The 20,607-nt window shown below is 43.1% G+C and overlaps 1 protein-coding gene across 5 annotated transcripts in view; it reads left to right on the top strand.

Annotated features, from left to right (window-relative positions):
* rps6ka1 (ribosomal protein S6 kinase a, polypeptide 1) overlaps window positions 1-20,607 on the top strand; it is a 110,955-nt gene that overhangs the window by 76,846 nt on the left and 13,502 nt on the right. For all 5 annotated transcript variants that reach the window (XM_024429724.2, XM_024429725.2, XM_024429722.2 and 2 more), the window contains 12 exons: window positions 2,200-2,316; window positions 4,745-4,826; window positions 6,296-6,376; window positions 6,606-6,685; window positions 6,868-6,974; window positions 7,942-7,979; window positions 8,825-8,967; window positions 13,733-13,803; window positions 14,681-14,769; window positions 14,954-15,018; window positions 16,952-17,054; window positions 17,305-17,435. In XM_024429724.2, the coding sequence (XP_024285492.2) occupies window positions 2,200-2,316; window positions 4,745-4,826; window positions 6,296-6,376; window positions 6,606-6,685; window positions 6,868-6,974; window positions 7,942-7,979; window positions 8,825-8,967; window positions 13,733-13,803; window positions 14,681-14,769; window positions 14,954-15,018; window positions 16,952-17,054; window positions 17,305-17,435 (1,107 nt within the window). The remainder of the gene's footprint in view (window positions 1-2,199; window positions 2,317-4,744; window positions 4,827-6,295; window positions 6,377-6,605; window positions 6,686-6,867; window positions 6,975-7,941; window positions 7,980-8,824; window positions 8,968-13,732; window positions 13,804-14,680; window positions 14,770-14,953; window positions 15,019-16,951; window positions 17,055-17,304; window positions 17,436-20,607) is intronic.

The following is a 20,607-nucleotide window of genomic DNA, read 5'->3' as shown; positions in this document are numbered from 1 at the left end:
ATTCACGCAGATGAGCAGGGACCCTGGGCATATTTCTTTTGGCGAAGTTATTTGGGTTTTTACGAATTCTTTGAAAGACAGGGTCCTGAAAAAGGACGTTTCTTTTTTTTGCTGAGTTTATGATGAAATGTGTAGATTTGCAGGAAATTAGCTTTTAAAGTAACTGCCCAGTGAAAATCTCACTTTTAAACACCCGCAATTAACATGTATCATTATTACCTTCACATGTGTTCACCTTGCTAACTGCTTCACTGCATGTTTAGCTATTTGCAACCTAAACGAAGATAAATATTGATAGTAGGAAAATGGAACAATATTAGTGTATGGTTCTTTGTCTTGATTTGTTACTAAGGTACGTTATTTAATATTTATTGCAATTAACCATGCTAGCGTTATGAGACGTTATATACAGTGGGTTTGTGAGGGTTTTTACTTTAAAGAGATTAACTTGACACAAGTTAGGCCTCCCGAGATGTTTTCTTGATGAGTGTGTGAATTAAACAATTTTCCTTTCCTGCTAAGCATTCAAAATTGAACGAGTACTTTTGGGTGTCAGGGAACATGTTTGAAGTAAAAAAGTACAGAATTGTATTTAGGAATGTAGTGAAGTAAAAGTAGTCAAACATATAAATTGTAAAGTACAGATACCCTCCAAAAAACTACTTAAGTACTTTCAAGCATTTTTACTGAAGTGCTTTACCCCACTGAGTGTTAGCATTTAGTGTTAGAGTTCCACCCTCAGTAGTAGGACTTTGTCCACTGAAGGTGGTCTTGGTTGGTCCCATAAGGGGCCTGGGGTTGGTTGTTTTTCTTGAGTAATGTCTAACTCTAAGCAAACATGGTATAAAGTACTGTATGAAGGCAATGTATTTGCTCAAGGACACAGACTGCAGATGCAGTTCAACAAAACAAAAGTTGGCCTGTGTGTACTAGGGTTGGGTGGTATCCAGATTTTCATACCGTTTCTGTACCATACTGGGGTATATGGTATTACCAGAAGTGCACACAAGGGGCACTAAATTAAAAAAGGGTGTCTGCTGTAACTAAGACGCTTGATCTTGACCGCTATCCACTTAGCTAGCAAGTTAGCAAACCAAATGCCGGATCGAACTAGTTTGACACATCTTTGGTTTCTTATAGTTCTAAGCAGTGGCATAGCACAACGCCCCCGTCGATTATTTCTAATACTCCAGTGTACAGTATAAACGATATATCGCCCAAGCCTAGTGTGTACTGTGTGAATGTTCCACTGTAATTGCTGTCTGATACAGCTATTTAAGATGTTTTGGGTAAGGTGAAGTAGGCCTAAGCTCAAAAGCAGCCTCTTTGCCACAACGCTGGTGTAAAAAATATAGTTATTTCAAGCTGTGGCTATGGTTACCATTCTCAATATCATTGATGGTAAATGGTGCGATCGGTTTGTTTCCAGTGAGACTCATAACACAAACATATCAGGGTTGTGAACTTCCCGTGGTTAGTTTTCACAGGGTTTTTCTGTCTCTCTTGTTTCCTTTCTCCATCCGTCTGTGCCCAGATGTTTTCTTCGGTAGTTGCGAATGTTGAACTCGTCTTAGGATAAACCCTATGTGTGTGTGTTACTGCTCTGTGTCCTTCGAAGGAAACACACTAGTGTTGGACAGCACTTGTTGCACCGAGCCATTTCCTTTCTCTCAACTAGCTCTCTTTGCTTTCTATACTCTCGTGGCCACACCTCTTGTTTTCTACCCTCTTCCTCTTTTCGGGTTGGCTCCTCTGCATCGTTGCTCGAATGTGCACACACTTTGATCAGGACACACCCGCGTGTGAGAAAAGAGTCACCTCCCAGCAACTGTCTAGTGGCCTCCTCCTTTTCCATTCTGAAATATTGTTCATCTTCATGTGCTAAAATGTCTGTCAGTTTCCTCACTGATCCATTTGGAGAGATCCAAGAGAGGCCGCTTTGTTTTAAAGGACAGGCGGCTGAAGTTCAAATCAGTGTGTTCAACCTCAAAACACAGAGTCACTTGAAAACACGTGTATTGTATCATGGTTAAGATCAGTCTGATGATGAGCAGACAGACTGGTTCAAATGTTTTTTTCGCATTGTGTAGATTATAATCAAGCTTGGAAAGGTTTCCTCCGCCTACAATGCTGCGGTACCACGGATAATGTGGTGTCTCCTGGATAATGGACATTCTCCCCCCTCTTGTGTCTCTCTAGGAGGATGATATCATCAAGGAGATTAACATCACCCACGTGGTCAAGGAAGGTTCGGAGAAGGCCGACGCTCGCCAGTTTGAGCTGCTCAAAGTGCTGGGCCAGGGCTCCTTCGGCAAGGTAAAACGTCACCCCTCTAAGGTAGCACACTGCCTTTGTTCAAATACCCCCCTCCGTGACAGATCTGACAAGTGGTTCACATTGCTATACACATGTATACCTCTTGTTTTGAATGCCCATCTTTTTAGGGGATCAACTCGTGTTGCTAATGACACCACTTGACCGTTGAAATGTTTATCACTACTGTAAAAATACGTAATAATTCTCCTCTAAATAAGCATGCAAAAAAAGCAAACCGTTTCCTAGGAAACATGTGAAACAGTTTCCAAGATGCAGTGTTCAATCTCCCCAAAGTATTGCTTCTTATTGTGTTTGTGGACAGATCAAAAAAAGGCTGTGCATCGTAATTAAGAGGTTAAAGCCTGTAGATGCAAGAATCCGTTTACATTTGTATGGTCATTGGTATGGTTTGAGATTGTTCAGGCGTGCTCCGGTGCCACTGTTAGTAATCCACACCTGGATTAGCCTGAGACGCGCACAAAAAAAAACATGTAACCGATGTGAAAAATGTCTGTCTTGTTAGCGATACATGCTAGTGGGGTTCAATCGGTGACGTCACTCACTCTGAGACCTTGAAATGGTTGTTTCCCTTGCCGAGTTTTTGTGTATTGATTGGTAACGGTGCTTCTTGTGTGACAGTAGACGATGTGTTCAGAGGGTCTTTGGTTTGAGCCCAGGAAGCAACACTGTTAGACACTGACACACACACCTGTCATTCAGCTCACTGCTTCACCCACTCCTCTAGCATTGTGGCACACGAGGTGGTCTAGATTAACTTTAGACCACGTTAAACACATTATTGACATCCATTCAATGTTCATTGTAATTAGTTCAGTTAGTATGTACAGGACCAGTCAAAAGTTTGGACACACCTACTCATTCAAGGTTTTATCTTTATTTTTACTATTTTCTACATTATAGAATAATAGTGACGACATCAACACTATGAAATAACACATATGGAATCATGTAGTAACCAAAACAGTGTTAAACACATCAAAATGTGTTTTATATTCTTCAAAGTACCCACCCTTGGCCTTGATGACAGCTTTGCACACTCTTGGCATTCTCTCAACCAACTTTACCTGGAATGCTTTTCCAACAGTCTTGAAGGAGTTCCCACATGAGCTGAGCACTTGTTGGCTGCTTTTCCTTCACTCTGCAGTCCAATTCATCCCAAACCATCTCAATTGGGGCGGCAGGTAGCCTAGTGGTTAGAGCGTTGGACTTGTAACTGGAAGGTCGAATCCCCCGAGCTGACAAGGTAAAAATCTGTAATTCTGCCCCTGAACAAGGCAGTTAGTTAACCCAATGTTCCTAGGCCGTCATTGAAAATAAGAATTTGTTCTTAACTGACTTGCCTAGTTAAATGAAGGTAAAATAAATGAATTGGGTTGAGGTTGGGTGATTGTGGAGGCCAGGTCATCTGGTGCAGCACTCCATCACTCTCCTTCTTGGTCAAATAGCCCTTACACAGCCTGGAGATGTGTTGGTTCATTGTCCTGTTGAAAAACAAATGATAGTCCCACTAATTGCACACCAAATGGGATGGCGTAACGCTGTGGTAGCCATGCTGGTTAAGTGTGCCTTGAATTCTAAATAAATCACAGACAGTGTCACCAGCAAAGCACCAACACACCACCACCTCCATGTTTCACGGTGGGAACCACGCATGAGAAGATAATCCGTTCACCTACTCTGTGTCATACAAAGGAGGTTGGAACCAAAAATCTCAAATTTGGACTTATCAGACCAAAGGACAGATTTCCACCGGTCTAATGTCCATTTCTCATGTTTCTTGGCCCAAGCAAGTTTCTTCTTCTTGTTGGTGTCATTTAGTAGTGGTTGTTAGGCAGCCATTCGCCCATAGTCAAAATAAAGAAAAACCCTTGAATGAGTAGGTGTGTCCAAACTTTTGACTGGTACTGTATATGGACCAACCAACTCCATGTTAACTCGTATTCGTTCCATTTAATCTCCCATCAGGCTGCAAGATCAGAAATGGCAAAACGTAATTTCTGGTTGAGCTGATTGTTCTTGATGTCTGGTCGCTTCAAAATGGATTGTGAATGTAATAAATGTATAGATAGGCTTAACTTCCATATTGTTCACTAACTAGCACAAATTAATAATGTTTACCTAGCAGTTTATGGAACATTGTCTAGCATTTTATGGTATTTGCATGTCATTTGCACTACATGAAAATCCCCAATGGAAAATCAATGACCGAAGTATTTTGTTTATTGAGGAGTAGTTCTACCAATTAACAATGCACTGGATTGACCATAGAAATGTAAATACCCATGTATACATTCAATATGGCTGCCGGACCCTCCATCACAGAGCATAGACTTGAATTGGAATGTCCCTTCTAGTTCTTCATTTTCTATGGGATTGAGAGTTGGATATTGTCTTATGTTGCCTGTAGGTTTTCTTGGTGCGGAAGGTAACGCCTCCTGACAACAACGAGCTATACGCCATGAAGGTCCTGAGAAAGGCCACCCTCAAAGGTACACACACACACGTTTGATTCCCATTAAAAATCCTGTTTTCCTTAACCCCTAAACCTAACCCTAAAATTGCTGTTTTCCTTGTGGGGATCTGTTAAATGTCCCCAACTGTTCGAATGTTCTTTTTATTTTACTATCCTTGTAAAGACTTCTGGTTAGAATGGCGTCGGAGGAGATGGCTGATGTTTTATGGGCTCCTAACCAATTGTGCAATTTTTTTTTTTTTGCGTTATTTGTAACTTATTTTGTACATAATGTTTCTGCCACTGTCTCTTATGACCGAAAGACGCTTCTGGATATCAGAACAGCGATTTAATCACCTGGACAAAGAATTTTTTCTTTAACGAGTCGGACGCAAACGGTTTACTTCGGACACCGGATAAAGGCCCACATCTCTGTCATTCACATGAAGAAGAGACCGAGGTAATAGGGGGACGTAGGTTGGGGTGCCTTGTAAAGGATCCGACGGCGACTGGGTAATCTGCCTCTGCCATCAGTCTTATTAGCCAACGGGATTTCCTACATTGTAGATGAATAGTGTAGACATCAGAACTTTGAAATGACACACATAGAATCATGTAGTAACCAAAAGTGTTTGACAAATAAAAATATATTTAATATTTTAGATTCTTCAGTTATTTTTTTCCTTTTTTTTCCCCCTTCAGTTTATTTTAGTAAATACTTTCTTAACACTTACTTTGTATGTAAGCATTTCACTGTAAGGTTGTATTTGGCGCATGTGACTTAACATTTGATTTGGATTTTTACTATCATGGGAAACGATACTGTAGCTACACATTCACGGGATTGAAAACATGTTGTGAACTCACTGAGGCCTCCCACATCAAAAGGACCCTGCTTCGGAGCAAACACGAGTGGTTATGTTCTTAGGGAGGGCTCGTTCTCACCTCTTTTCATGTGCAGACATGTAGTTTTTTGCACTTGCTACTCCACGTGTCCTTTTGCTTTACACTTCCCCCCCCCACACACACACTGTTTTTGTTTTGATCTTGTTTCAAGGCTTTGATAGTGAGAAGAAATCAACCATTTTTCAGTTGGTGTGTAGCTGTTCTTGTGTGCTGTGGTCTGCTGCTGTGGGATCTAGTCTACACTAGATGTCAACGCCCTGACAGTTTCATAGATTAGCGTTTCACTAATTGTGTGGCGGAAGTTGGCCAAACTTTGGTTTCACATGGCACTCGACAAGGATATTTTCATTATATTTGTTTGTCAGATGAATTGATTTAACAATTCTATGGCCTTCAGACGAGCAGTGATTTGGGTTTTTTTTGTATTAAATATATCCCATTAAAATACCAATGGTGGCCTGTTGGCGTTTTATTCAGGTCCTGTCTCAGCGCTTAGACACCCGGTTCCAAACCCATCTGCCACTGAGCCAAGGCTATAGTCAGGTTTAAGAGCTAACCTCATGACAGCGCTGACACGGTTGTGCCCCTCACCTCCCACAGTGAGAGACCGGGTGAGGACCAAGATGGAGAGAGACATCCTGGCAGATGTCAACCACCCCTTTGTGGTCAAACTCCACTACGGTGAGTAACGACCAGAGCTAGGTTCAAGAAGTAAAGTATATTAGGAAAAAAACAGTTCTGGTGATAACGGCTTTAGGGTGTCGTGGCGTTAACTTCGCTCGGTGTCGGCGCTCATCAAGGGCGGTCATTGTTTAATTGAAAGGCAACCCCTTTGGGTGTTCTAGGTTTGTCAGACAAATGGACTTTTAGCACTACTCCGGAACACCTGTTTGTGTGTATGTGAATCCAGCATTTCAGACGGAGGGAAAGCTCTATCTGATCCTGGACTTTCTGAGAGGAGGCGATCTCTTCACCAGGCTGTCGAAAGAGGTATGTTCTTAGTCTTGTTCCTGATGTACATTTTTACGTCTCGTTCTCTCTAATCATAATCCTGTCTGGACTCATGTACGTTTTTTCCTGTCTCTCTCTTTCTCCCTTTCTCTCTTTCTCTCTCTCTCTTTCTCTGTCTCTGTCTCTGTCTCTGTCTCTGTCTCTGTGTGTATTGTTTCCAGGTGATGTTCACAGAGGAGGATGTGAAGTTCTACCTAGCAGAGTTGGCCCTGGGCCTGGACCACCTGCATGGCCTGGGAATCATCTACAGGGACCTCAAACCTGAGAAGTAGGTGGAGCCTCAGTGAAGGGCCGCTAGTCCTAGCTAGCTTAGCGTCGCAGCATCACACATCCTAGCATTGCCTTCCGAATATAATAATAAATGCCATTTAGCAGACGATTTTTATCCAAAGCGACTTAATCATATGTGTGCAAACTGAGCATATATTTTACGTATGGGTGGACCCAGTATTATTGTGATGAAAGTGCCATGCACTACCAACTGAGCTAGAGAGGACGACTTCCTGAGACCTGGGGTGTATTCACTAGGAACGAAACCAAACGGAAGCAAATAGAACTAATTCAATTTGTCCAATCGAAACTCTTGTTTTCATAGCAAAACACAACTGATTGCAACTGTTTTGGACTAAAGATTACGCCCCTTATATGCTATGCTATTGTAGCCCCGACCCACAACTGTCTGGGTTTTGGTGTTCTTTTCTATAGTGAGAGGGACATTGCGATGCAGAGTGCTGTTATCTCTTATAGACTTATATCCATTATATAGAAACCTGAAAATGTCACTGCGGTGTAATTTAGCCCCATAGTGATAACATTAATGAACCCCCATCAGAACTGAGAGGACTGAATGCACAACAAGAGCGATCATCACATCTGGTCTTGAGCAATGGGATCTTAACATATGAGAGGATGAAAAAGCTAGTATGCACAGGCCGATTACACGTTTATCTGTTTTGGCATATACAATTTTGATATCCCCTGAATTCACTGAGAGGGGACATGTTGATTTGGCCAGCCCTTTTGCCATTACATTTTTTTTTTATGTGAAGATGTGCTACTTTTTTTTTCTTTTTTTCTTGTCTACAGAGTTTTTTTTTTTAACTCTCAAAGTATTCTAGACTCTTAGTGCCAGGTTATTTGTACCAGTCTGTGGTTGTGACAGCATTTTTTGTCTACCTCTTTATCCCAACATAATAGTCCAGCACACTAACACCTCTTCTCATTATATTTTCTAGCATTCTACTGGACGAAGAAGGCCATATCAAACTCACAGGTACACCACACACACACACACACTTCCCTCCTCCTGTTGACCTTCCCCATTAGTCAGTGAGTCACCAAAGCCATATCTGTCCCTGTGTAGATAACTTCTCTATGTATGAGCCTGTATATCATTACCTAGAAGTTAATTATGTTTCTCCTGCATCTTATCAACACTATAATCACTCTCTCCTCTATCGGCTGTTTACCTTTTGGGAGTTCACGCACATACACAAGCATCAAAGGTGACCTTGAATATATGTCACGGTGGGATGTATCAACTTCACATGGGGAATATGAATTATGTGGCCTTTGAATATCTGCATGAGTCATGAAGGCATCAGGAAGTGTTACAGAAAGTTTTCCCTGATAATGGCCCTATATAATACCCAACTATATAGGGAATAGGGTGCCATTGCTGATGCACCCTGGGCCCTAGTTGAAGGCTATAGACTAGTTATAGGTCAGGTCATATGGTCAGGAACTACTCCTGGCCATATCCATAAAGCATAGTGCAAATAATGTGCTCTATTCCTGTACAGGTGTAGGATCCTAATTTGATCATCCTGCTCAACAGGAAATGCATACTTCTAGTGTATTGAAGGTTTCTAAAGTTTGTAATTTCCACTTTAAAATTTGACTTGATTTCCTCCAAAGAAAAATGTATCGTCCCCTACAGAAATGTTGATTTAATTCAAATCAACACAATAATTTCCTGTTGCTGCAGGATTATTTTCATGCTGTGAAAAACTGGTAACATTAAAATCCTACACCTGTATGCCTGCCTGTCCACATGATGTGTGTTTATAATAGCACCGGTAGTTGAATAGTAACTGACTTGTGGTGTTTTCACCCCAGATTTTGGCCTGTGTAAAGAGGCCGTTGACCATGAGAAGAAAGCCTACTCCTTCTGCGGTACAGTGGAGTACATGGCACCAGAGGTGGTGAACAGGCAGGGCCACATCCACAGTGCAGACTGGTGGTCGTTTGGGGTATTGATGGTGAGTCATCGTATATCATTTCAAATCAAATGTTATTAGTCACATGCACATACATATACAACACCTTACAGTGAAATGCTTACTTACAAGCCCCTACCCAACAATGCAGTTTTAAAAATACAAATAAGAAATAAAAGTAACAAGTAGTTTAAAGAGCAGCAGTAAAATAACAATAGCGAGGCTATATACAGGGGATACCGGTACAGAGTCAATGTAGCCTGGGTAGGCATTTGATTAGATGTTTAGGAGTCTTGTTTTTATTTCACCTTTATTTAACCAGGTAGGCCAGTTGAGAACAAGTTCTCATTTACAACTGGGACCTGGTCAAGATAAAGCAAAGCAGTGCTACAAAAGCAACAACACAGAGTTACACATAAACAACGTACAGTCTATAACACATAGAAAATTCAAAAGGCACTCACACATCTGAGCAATCTTTTTGCAGGTGCATGGCAACAGTTGGACAAGATGAGGGGAAAAAGGAAACCGCACACTGCTCTTGATAGTATCACTGATCTTCAATAAGCTTACAGTTTAAGTCAGAAGTTTACGTACACTTAGGTTGGAGTCATTAACTCGTTTTTCAACCACTCCACAAATGTATTGTTAATCAACTTTGGTTTGGCAAGTCGGTTAGGACATCTACTTTGTGCATGACACAAGTCATTTTTCCAACAATTGTTTACAGACAGATTATTTCATGTATAATTGACTATCACAATTCCAGTGGGTCAGATGTTTACATACACTAAGTTGACTGTGCCTTTAAACAGCTTGGAAAATTCCAGAAAATGATGTCATGGCTTTAGAAGCTTCTGATAGGCTAATTGACATAATTTGAGTCAATTGGCGGTGGACCTGTGGATGTATTTCAAGGCCTACCTTCAAACTCAGTGCCTCTTTGCTTGACATCATGGGAAAATCCAAAGAAATCAGCCAAGACCTCAGAAAAATATTGTAGACCTCCACAAGTCTGGTTCATCCTTGGAAGAAATTTCCAAATGCCTGAAGGTACCACGTTCATCTGTACAAACAATAGTACGCAAGTATAAACGCCATGGGACCACACAGCCATCATACCTCTCAGGAAGGAGATGTGTTCTGTCTCCTAGAGATGAACGTACTGGTGCAAAAAGTGCAAAACAATCTCACTACAGCAGCAAAGGACCTTGTGAAGATGCTGGAGGAAACAGGAACAAAAGTATCTATATCCACAGTAAAACGAGTCCTATATCGACAACCTAAAAGTCCGCTCAGAGAGGAAGAAGCCACTGCTCCAAAACCGCCGTAAAAAAAGCTAGACTACAGTTTGAAACTACACATGGGGAAAAAGATCGTACTTTTTAGAGAAATGTCCTCTGGTCTGATGAAACAAAAATAGAACTGTTTGGCCATAATGACCATCGTTATGTTTGGAGGAAAAAGGGGGAGGCTTACAAGCCGAAAAACACCATCCCAACCATGAAGCATGGGGGTGGCAGCATGTCCACCACATGGGTGCTTTTCTGCAGGAGGGACTGGTGCACTTCACAAAATAGATGGCATCATGAGGCAGCAAAATTATGTGGATATATTGAAGCAACATCTCAATACATCCGTCAGGAAGTTAAAGCTTAGTCACAAATGGGTCTTCCAAATGGACAATGACTTCAAGCATACTTAGAAAGTTGTGGCAAATTGTCTTAAGGACAACAATGTCAAGGTATTGGAGTGGCCATCACAAAGCCCTGACCTCAATCCTATAGAAATTGTGTGGGCAGAACTGAAAAAGCATGTGCGAACAAAGAGGCCTACAAACCTGACTCAGTTACACCAGCTCTGTCAGGAGGAATGTTCAAAATTCACCCAACTTATTGTGGGAAGCTTGTGGAAGGCTACCCAAAACGTTTAACCCAAGTTAAACGATTTAAAGGCAACGCTACCAAATACTAATTGAGTGTATGTAAACTTCTGACCCACTGGGAATGTGATGAAAGAAATGAAATCTGAAATAAATCATTCTCTTCTATTATTGTGACATTTCACATTAAAATAAAGTGGTGATCCTAACTGATCTAAGACAGGGAATTTTTATTAGGATTAAATGTCAGGAATTGGAAAAATCTGAGTTAAATGTATTTGCCTAAGGTGTATGTAAACTTGTGACTTCAACTATACGTATCTGCCTCACGGCCTTCGTCAGAGCCCGATAGAAACATCTATGTACAGTGTGTGCAAATGTAGAAGAGTAGGGAGGTAAAGGCAATAAATAGGCCATAGAGGCAAAATAATTAAAATTTAGCATTAACCCTGGAGTGATAAATGTGCAGATGATGTGCAAGTAGAGATACTGGGTTGCAAAAGAGCAAGAGGATAGGTAACAATATGGCGATGAGGTAGTTGGGTGTGTTATTTACAGATTGGCTGTGTACAGTAAGCTGCTCTGACAGCTGATGCTTAAAGTTAGAGAAGGAGATATTAGACTCCAGCTTCAGTTATTTTTGCTATTCGTTCCAGTCATTGGAAGGTGGCGTTGGCTTTGGGGATGACCAGTGAAATATACCTGCTGGGGTGAAGGAGGCTTTGTTGCGAAGTAGGAAGCCGATTCCAGATTTAATTTTGGATTGGAGATGCTTAATGTGAGTCTGGAAGGAGAGTTTACAGTCTAACCAGGCACCTAGGTATTTGTAGTTGTCCACATATTCTAAGTCAGAACCGTCCAGAGTAGTGAGATGCTGGACGGACGGGCAGGTGGGCATCGATTGGTTGAAGAGCATGCATTTAAATTTAACTTGCATTTAAGAGTAGTTGGAGGCCACGGAAGGAGAATTGTATGGCATTGAACCTCGTCTGGTGGTTAGTTAACACAGTGTATACAGAATGGTGTCATCTGCGTAGAGGTGGATCAGAGAATCACCAACAGCAAGAGCGACACCATTGAAATATACAGAGAAAAGAGTCGGCCCGTGGATTGAACCCTGTGGCACCCCCATAGAGACTGCCAGAGGCCCGGACAACAGGCCCTCCGATTTGACACACTGAACTCTATCAGAGAAGTAGTTGGTGAACCAGTCGAGGCAGTCATTTGAGAAGCCAAAGCTGTTGAGTCTGCCAATAAGAATGCGTTGATTGACAGTCAAAAGCCATGGCCAGGTCGATGAATACAGCTGCACAGTATTGTCTCTTATTGATGGCGGTTATGATATTGTTTAGGACCTCGAGCGTGGCTGAGGTGCACCTATGACCAGCTCGGAAACCAGATGGTGGGATTCTAAATGGTCTGTGATCTGTTAACTTGGCTTTCGAATATTTTAGAAATGCAGGGCAGGATGATATAGGTCTATAACAGTTTTGGTCTAGAGTGTCTCCCCCTTTGAAGAGGGGGATGACCGCGGCAGCTTTCCAATCTTTGGGGATCTCAGACGATACGAAAGAGGTTGAATTAATTTTAGAAAGAGAGGGTCCAGATTGTCTAACCCAGCTGATTTGTAGGGATCTAAATTTTGCAGGTCTTTCAGAACATCATTTGTCTGGATTTGGGTGAAGGAGAAACGTGGGGGGGGCTTGGGAAAGTTGCTGCAGGGGGTGCTGAGATGTTGGCCGGAGTAGGGGTAGCCAGGTGGAAAGCATGGCCAGCCATAGAGAAATGCTTATTTAAATGATCGATTATTGTAGATTTATCGGTGGTGACAGTGTTTCCTATCCTAGCTGGGAGGAGGTGCTCTCATTCTCCATGGACTTTACGGTGTTCCAAAACTTTTTGCCATTAGTGCTACAGGATGCAAATTTCTGTTTATGAAAGCTAAGGCAAGCTTTCTCAAACTGACTGAGTATATTGGTTCCTGACTTCCCTGAAAAGTTGCATATTGCGGGAGCTATTCGATACAAATGCAGAACGCCACAGGATGGTTTTGTGCTGGTCAAGGGCAGTCAAGTCTGGAGTGAACCAAGGGCTATATCTGTTCTTAGTCCTACATTTAAGATGATCAGGAAAGCACTTTTTAAAGAACAACCAGGCATCCTCTACTGACGAGATGAGGTCAAGAGAACTATGACTAGGGTGGCTGGAGTCTTTGACTCTTTTTAGGGCCTTCCTCTGACACCACCTGGTATAGAGGTCCTGGATGGCAGGAAGCTTGGCCCCAGTGATTGGGCCGTACGCATTACACCCTCTGTAAGGCCTTGCGGTCGGAGGCCCGAGCAGTTGCCATATCAGGCAGTGATGCAACCAGTCGATCGATACTCTCGATGGTGCAGCTGTAGAACCTTTTTGAGGATCTGAGGACCCGTGCCAAATCTTTTCACTCTCCTGAAGGGGAATAGGTTTTGTAATTTCCTCTTTACAACTGTCTTTTGTGCTTGGACCATGATCGTTTGTTGATGATGTGGACACCAAGGAACTTGAAGATCTCAATCTCCTTCACTACAGCCCTGTTGATGAGAATGGGGGTGTGCTCGGTCCTCCTTTTCCTGTGGTCCACAATCATCTCCTTTGTCTTGATCATGTTAAGGGAGAGGTTGTCCTGGCACCACACAACGAGGTCTCTGGGGTCATATTCATTAGTCCACAACATAGTAAAATGCTTTGCATATGAAAATGATCATTAGTTTGACAAGTTCAGGTAGTTCCTTCCTGTTTATCTGTTTTCTTCCATTTGGACACAACCCTTGTAATGCAGACAATCAAACAAATATGATGTGTGTGTTTGCGTCAGAGCCCTAGAATAGAATTGAATGTCAAAGGCATGGGGTTTTTAAAAATATGGTGGTTGTATTTGTTTCACAGTTTGAGATGCTGACTGGATCGCTACCGTTCCAAGGAAAGGACCGCAAAGAGACCATGAACCTGATCCTCAAGTAAGTAGACACAATCACAGGCTAGTGTCTGTATGCAGTTAACCCACTCTTCCCCAGACGCCGATGACGTGGATGTCGATTAAGGCAGACCCCCATACCTCTGATTCAGAGGGGTTGAGTTAAATGAGGAAGACACATTTTAGTTGAGTGCATTCATTTGTACAACTGACTAGGTATCCCCCTTTTCCTTAATTATCAGGCACCGTATCCACTAAGCGTCGGAGTGCTGATCTAGAATATGTCCATATAATCTTATTCATTATGATCTAAAAGACAAATCCAGCCTAGATCAGCACTCCTACTCTGAGACACTTTGTGGATATGGGCCCAGAGTTCTACTACACTAAACAAAAATATAAACGCAACATGTAAAGTGTTGGTTGTATGAGCTGAAATAAAAAATCCCAGAAATGTTATGTACGCACAAAAAAGTGTGTTTCTCTCAAAATGTTTGCACAAATTTGTTTACAACCATGTTACTGAGTGTCTCCTTTGCCAGGATAATCCATCCACCTGACGGGTGTGATATTTCAAGAAGCTGATTAAACAGCATGATCATTACACAGGTGCCCCTTGTGCTGGGGACAATAAAAGGCCACTCTAAAACGTGCAGTTTTGTCAAACAACACAACTTGAGACATCTGTGGCATTTTGATGGAGTGTGCAATTGGCATGCTGACTGCAGGAATTTCCACCAGAGCTCTTGCCAGAGATTGAAATTGGAAATTGTTACAGGCTGTATATTTATTTAGCCTGGTTGAACCAGACTGAAAGTTGCGTTCAGGAAAACAATGGTGAACGTTCCGCAGCATTGAATCTGGATAAGCCAGGCTACTATTTATTAGCCTTTTGGATATAACAATGTCTCCCCTTGCAGGGCAAGGTTGGGAATGCCCCAGTTCCTGAGTTCAGAGGCCCAAAGTCTCCTCAGAGCTCTGTTCAAGAGGAACCCCACCAACAGACTGGGTGAGTTGTCCGTAACTATACAGTATGTACTTACCCACTAGCTAATGACAAGCTAATTACAGTGGTTGTTCCACTAGGAGAGTAATTACTTTGGTATAATAAGGCCTATTTTATGTTAAAAGCATAGAGCTCTGGCATAGGTTGTATGCAGTCATCCATACAAACGGTGTGATTGGTTGGACAGGGTCGGGGGCGGACGGTGCCGAGGAGATCAAACGCCACGCTTTCTTCTCCACCATAGACTGGAATGTGAGTGGCACCTCGTCCGACACCTCATACTACAGTTCCATCAGGGAACCAGATTATCATTCAATTAGCATTTTAGAAGGAGCCATGTTCTTCAGTATTTCCCAAGTCGCCATTACTTTAGCCTGGGGTGAAGGTAAGCCGGTCCGCAACCGAGAAACGGTAAAATAAATAGCGGGGGGGAAACACTGTACTGATAAAACATCAATCACAATAATTTCAAGAATAATGGCAAGAAAAGTGTAGGCTATTGCACCATTTATTATTACCGCCTGTCCGTTCAATGAGACATTGGCAAATGGAGTTGAAACGGGTGATATACGCTCCAAAATGCAGTGTGGTTCCATGTGAACGCTGAATGAATTTCTGCAAAGACGGAGATGACTCTCCAAGACGTGCACAAGCCAGCAAGACGCCTCAATCAGGCCACCAGAATAAGCCTAGTGTGACAATCGCCGAATGTCATTACACTTCTTGGTGTTTTGTGACCGATGTCTCTTTCTATTCTGTAAATGGCAGGTGCACCGTGCACTGTTTGAATGCTGGGATTAGTTTAGAGTGGAGGAACATGCACAGGGAGCCTACTGTTTGAATGCTGGGATTAGTTTAGAGTGGAGGGGCATGCACAGGGAGCCTACTGTTTGAATGCTGGGATTAGTTTAGAGTGGAGGAACATGCACAGGGAGCCTACTGTTTGAATGCTGGGATTAGTTTAGAGTGGAGGAACATGCACAGGGAGCCCACTGTTTGAATGCTGGGGTTAGTTTAGAGTGGAGGAACATGCACAGGGGGCCTACTGTTTATTTTTTAAATTTTATTTTACCTTTATTTAACTAGGCAAGTCAGTTAAGAACAAATTCTTATTTTCAATGACGGCCTAGGAACAGTGGGTTAACTGCCTGTTCAGGGGTAGAACGACAGATTTGTACCTTGTCAGTTCGGGGGTTTGCACTTGCAACCTTCAGGTTACTAGTCCAACGCTCTAACCACTAGGCTACCCTGCCGCCCCAAATGCTGGGGTTAGTTTAGAATGCTGGGGTTAGTTTAGAATGCTGGGGTTAGTTTAGAGTGGAGGAACATGCACAGGGAGCCTACTGTTTGAATGCTCGGGTTAGTTGAGTGGAGGAACATGCACAGGGAGCCCACAGTTTGAATGCTTGGGTTAGTTGAGTGGAGGAACATGCACAGGGGGCCTACTGTTTGAATGCTGGGGTTAGTTTAGAGTGGAGGAACATGCACAGGGAGCCTACTGTTTGAATGCTCGGGTTAGTTGAGTGGAGGAACATGCACACTGGGAGCCCAGGGGGCCAGTTTGAATGCTTGGGTTAGTTGAGTGGAGGAACATGCACAGGGGGCCTACTGTTTGAATGCTGGGGTTAGTTTAGAGTGGAGGAACATGCACAGGGGGCCTACTGTTTGAATGCTGGGGTTAGTTTAGAGTGGAGGAACATGCACAGGGGGCCTACTGTTTGAATGCTGGGGTTAGTTTAGAGTGGAGGAACATGCACAGGGGGCCTACTGTTTGAATGCTGGGATTAGTTTAGAGTGGAGGAACATGCACATGGAGCCTACTGTTTGAATGCTGGGGTTAGTTTAGAGTGGAGGAACATGCACAGGGGGCCTACTGTTTGAATGCTGGGATTAGTTTAGAGTGGAGGAACATGCACAGGGAGCCTACTGTTTGAATGCTGGGATTAGTTTAGAGTGGAGGAACATGCACAGGGAGCCTACTGTTTGAAGTGATTTGTTTGACAATCAGATGAAAAGCATCATGACTGGTTGTGCTTATACCACATTAGGTAATGCTGTACATTTTTACAGTTAAAAAGGACATTTATCCTATGAGACCCATAAAATAGCTTGTGCACAGAAAGGTCCCGTACCTGTTAGAAATGAAGTCTACAGTACTTTCACCCCTGGTTTTGAACCCTTTCAGAAACTGTTCCGGCGAGAAATCCATCCCCCGTTCAAGCCGGCCGTGGCCCGACCGGATGACACCTTCTACTTTGACTCAGAGTTCACCTCCCGCACACCCAAAGGTACGACTTTAACGTTGACGAGAGTAACTTGTCCTAGCATGACAACAGACCAGGTCTGACTGAATCTATCATATCAATGGTAATGAAATGTGAAAGCGGTAGCAATCCTAAAATGGTTGCTATTTGTATGTTGCTTACATTGCCTTGGAGCAAGGCAGTCTATCATGAAGTGTGTGTGTGTGTGTGTTAATGTGTGCGTGTATGTGTGTGCCTGTGTATGGACCTTGAGCTCTCTCTGACCTCTCCCCAGACTCCCCAGGCGTTCCACCCAGTGCCGGAGCTCACCAGCTCTTCCGGGGCTTCAGCTTTGTCGCCCCGGCCATGCTGGAGGAGGAGGGATCATTGGAGCCTGCCAAGCCTGCACCACACCCAGTGGTTCAGGTCAGCTGTCAGTCACAGATGGGACAGAGCCACTCAGCCCCTCCCATATCTCCTATAAGAATAATAGAAGGTTACATATATTCCCACAATTTGTTTCAAACCGAATACAAGAAAGAATCCAGAGAGCTCTCCCACACACAGCCAGATTTTGGGGCCAGTTTCCCTGTTCAGATTGAGCCTTACACTGGACTAAAAATCTATGTCAACAGTTTTTCCATTGTGCAAGCTTTTCAAATCAAATTTTATTTGTCACATGCGCCGAATAGAACAGGTGTAGATCTTACCTGTGAAATGCTTACTTACAAAAATAGTTAATAAAATATTCACTAAATAAACTAAAGTTTTTAAATAATCTAATCAATCAAAAAGTAACAAGAAATGTACATAACGAGACTATATACAGGAAGTACCGGTACCGAGTCAATGTGTGGGGGGTACAGGTCAGTTGAGGTAATTTGTAAAGGGACTATGCATAGATAATAAACAGCGAGTAGTAGCAGTGTAGCAGTGTAATAACAAGGGGGGGAGGGGGGGTCAATGTAAATGGTCCGGGTGGCCATTAGATTAGTTTAGTTGTTCAGCAGTCGTATGGCTTGCGGGTAGAAGCTGTTTAGAAGCCTCTTGGACCTAGACTTGGCACTCCGGTACGGCTTGCCGTGTGGTAGCAGAGAGAACAGTCTATGACTTGTGTGGCTGGAGTCTTTGACCATTTTTGGGCCATTCCTCTGACACAGCCTAGAATATAGGTCCTGGATGTCAGGAGGCTTGGCCCCAGTGATGTACTGGGCCATACGTACTACCCTCTGTAGCGCCTTGCGGTCAGATGCAGAGCAGTTGCCATACCAGGCAGTGATGCAACCGGTCAGGATGCTCTCGATGTTGCAGCTGTAGAACCTTTTGAGGATCTGAGGACCCATGCCAAATCTTTTCACTCTCCTGAGGGGGAAAAGGTGTCGCGCCCTCTTCACGACTGTCTTGGTGTGTTTGGACTATGATAGTTTGTTGTTGATGTGGACACCAAGGAACTTAATGCCACTTCAGTCCTGTTGATGTTAATGGGGGTCTGTTCGGCCCTCCTTTTCGTGTAGTCCACGATCAGCTCCTTTGTCTTGCTCACATTGAGAGGTTGCCAGGTCTCTGACCTCCTCCCTCTAGGCTGTCTCATCGTTGTTGTTGATCAGACCTACCACGTGTGTCGCAGCAAACTTAATTTTGGTGTTGTGCTTGGCCACGCAGTCAAGGGTGAACAGGGAGTACAGGATTGGACTGGGCACACACCCCTGAGGGGCCCCAGTGTTAAGGATCAGTGTGGCAGATGTGTTGTTACCTACCCTTATCAACTGGGGGCGGCAAGTCAGGAAGTCCAGGGTCCAGTTTCAGTGGGAGGTGTTTAGTCCTAGGGTCCTTAGCTTTGTGCCCACAAAGCTCATCACTATGGTGTTGAACGCTGAGCTGTAGTCAATGAAAAGCATTCTCATGTAGGTGTTCCTTTTGTCCAGGTGGGAAAGGGCAGTGTGGAGTGCAATAGAGATTGCGTCATCTGTGGATCTGTAGGGGGCGGTATGCACATTTTTTGGGGGGGAGCGGGTCTAGGGATTCTGGCATGATGGTGTTGATGTGAGCCATGACCAGCCTTTCAAACCACTTCATGGCTACTGATGTGAGTGCCACGGGGTGGTAATAATTTAGGCAGTTAACCTTCGCTTTCTTGGGTACAGGGATTATGGTGGTCTGTTTGAAACATGTTGGTATTACAGACTCGGCCATAGAGAGGTTGACAAAGTCAGTGAAATCACTTGCCAGGTGGTCTGTGCATGCTTTGAGTACACGTCCTGGTAGTCTGTCTGGCTCCGCGGCTTGTTAACCTGTTTAAAGGTCTTGCTCACATCGGCTACGGAGAGTGTGGTCATACAGTCGTCCTGAACCGCTGGTGCTCTCATGCATGCTTCGGTGTTGCTTGCCTATAAGCGAGCGTAAAAAGCATTTAGCTCGTCTGGTATAATAGTTATCAAGCCCTGCCACAGCCGACGAGCGTCAGAGCCGGTGTAGTAGGATTCATTCTTAGTCCTGTATTGACACTCTGCCTGTTTGATGGTTCGTCGGAGGGCATAGCGGGATTTCTTATATTCAACCGGACTAGTGTCCCGCTCCTTGAAAGTGGCATGCTCTAGCCTTTAGCTCAGTGTGGAAGTTGCCTGTAATCTATGGCTTCTGGTTGGGAAATGTTTGTACGGTCACTTTGGGGACAACGAAGTCGATGCACTTTATTGATCAAGCCGATGATACATATGGAATCATACATCATTCCATATGTATTATTTCATAGTTTTGATGTCTTCACCACTATTCTACAATGTAAAAAATAAAGAAAAACCCTGGAATGTGTAGGTATTCAAATGTGTTCAGGACGAATCCAATTAACCTAAATAGCACTGTAACAGTAATCAAAATGCAATCTATACGCATGTACACTGGAAGAATTTAGACAAGATATACTAAGAATGATATGTACAGCAGTAGATATTACATTGAGCCATGTCAAGTGTATATTTGTGTGTGTATGTATAAATATGCAGTGTGTATAAACAGTGGTGGTGCGTGGGTAAAATCACTAGGGAAGCCAAGCCAGGAAAAAATTGCCATATTACAAACCATGTGTTGTGATAAGTGTTGTTTGCACTACAATCTGTTCATTCATATACCTTGCCACCATGATATATAAGCCTAAAGGCTGAGACAAGAAGACCCAGTGGCAGTAATAAATACAACCACACCTTTGTTTCATCACAAAACCGGAGAGCAACCTCTATCCAGTGTAGTCCACAAAGCATGTTTCATGTAACAAACAGTCACATGACCTACAGCATGGTCAAGCAAGTTTGACATTTTTGGACTGCTAAACAACTATTGATGTAGAACCACGGAGAGTTACCGCGAGTCTCAAAGAAAACAGGAACTGCCTCCACTATTCCAGCACCATTTCAACTTCAACATTTCATCACCAATGCTTAGTCAACTAAAAGAGACCAAAAACGATTTAGTCCAATCAACATAAGATAGAGTGAGCTCCAAAAGTATTGGGACAGTGACACATTTTTTTTGTTTTTTTTTGGCTCTGTACTCCAGCACTTTGGATTTGAAATTATACAATGACTATGAAGTTAAAGTGCAG

The sequence above is a fragment of the Oncorhynchus tshawytscha genome, linkage group LG08 (assembly GCF_018296145.1).
Source record: "Oncorhynchus tshawytscha isolate Ot180627B linkage group LG08, Otsh_v2.0, whole genome shotgun sequence".
NCBI lineage: Eukaryota > Metazoa > Chordata > Actinopteri > Salmoniformes > Salmonidae > Oncorhynchus > Oncorhynchus tshawytscha.
The sequence above is the reverse complement of the archived record's forward strand: the minus strand, read 5'-3'. Positions and strand labels throughout refer to the sequence as shown.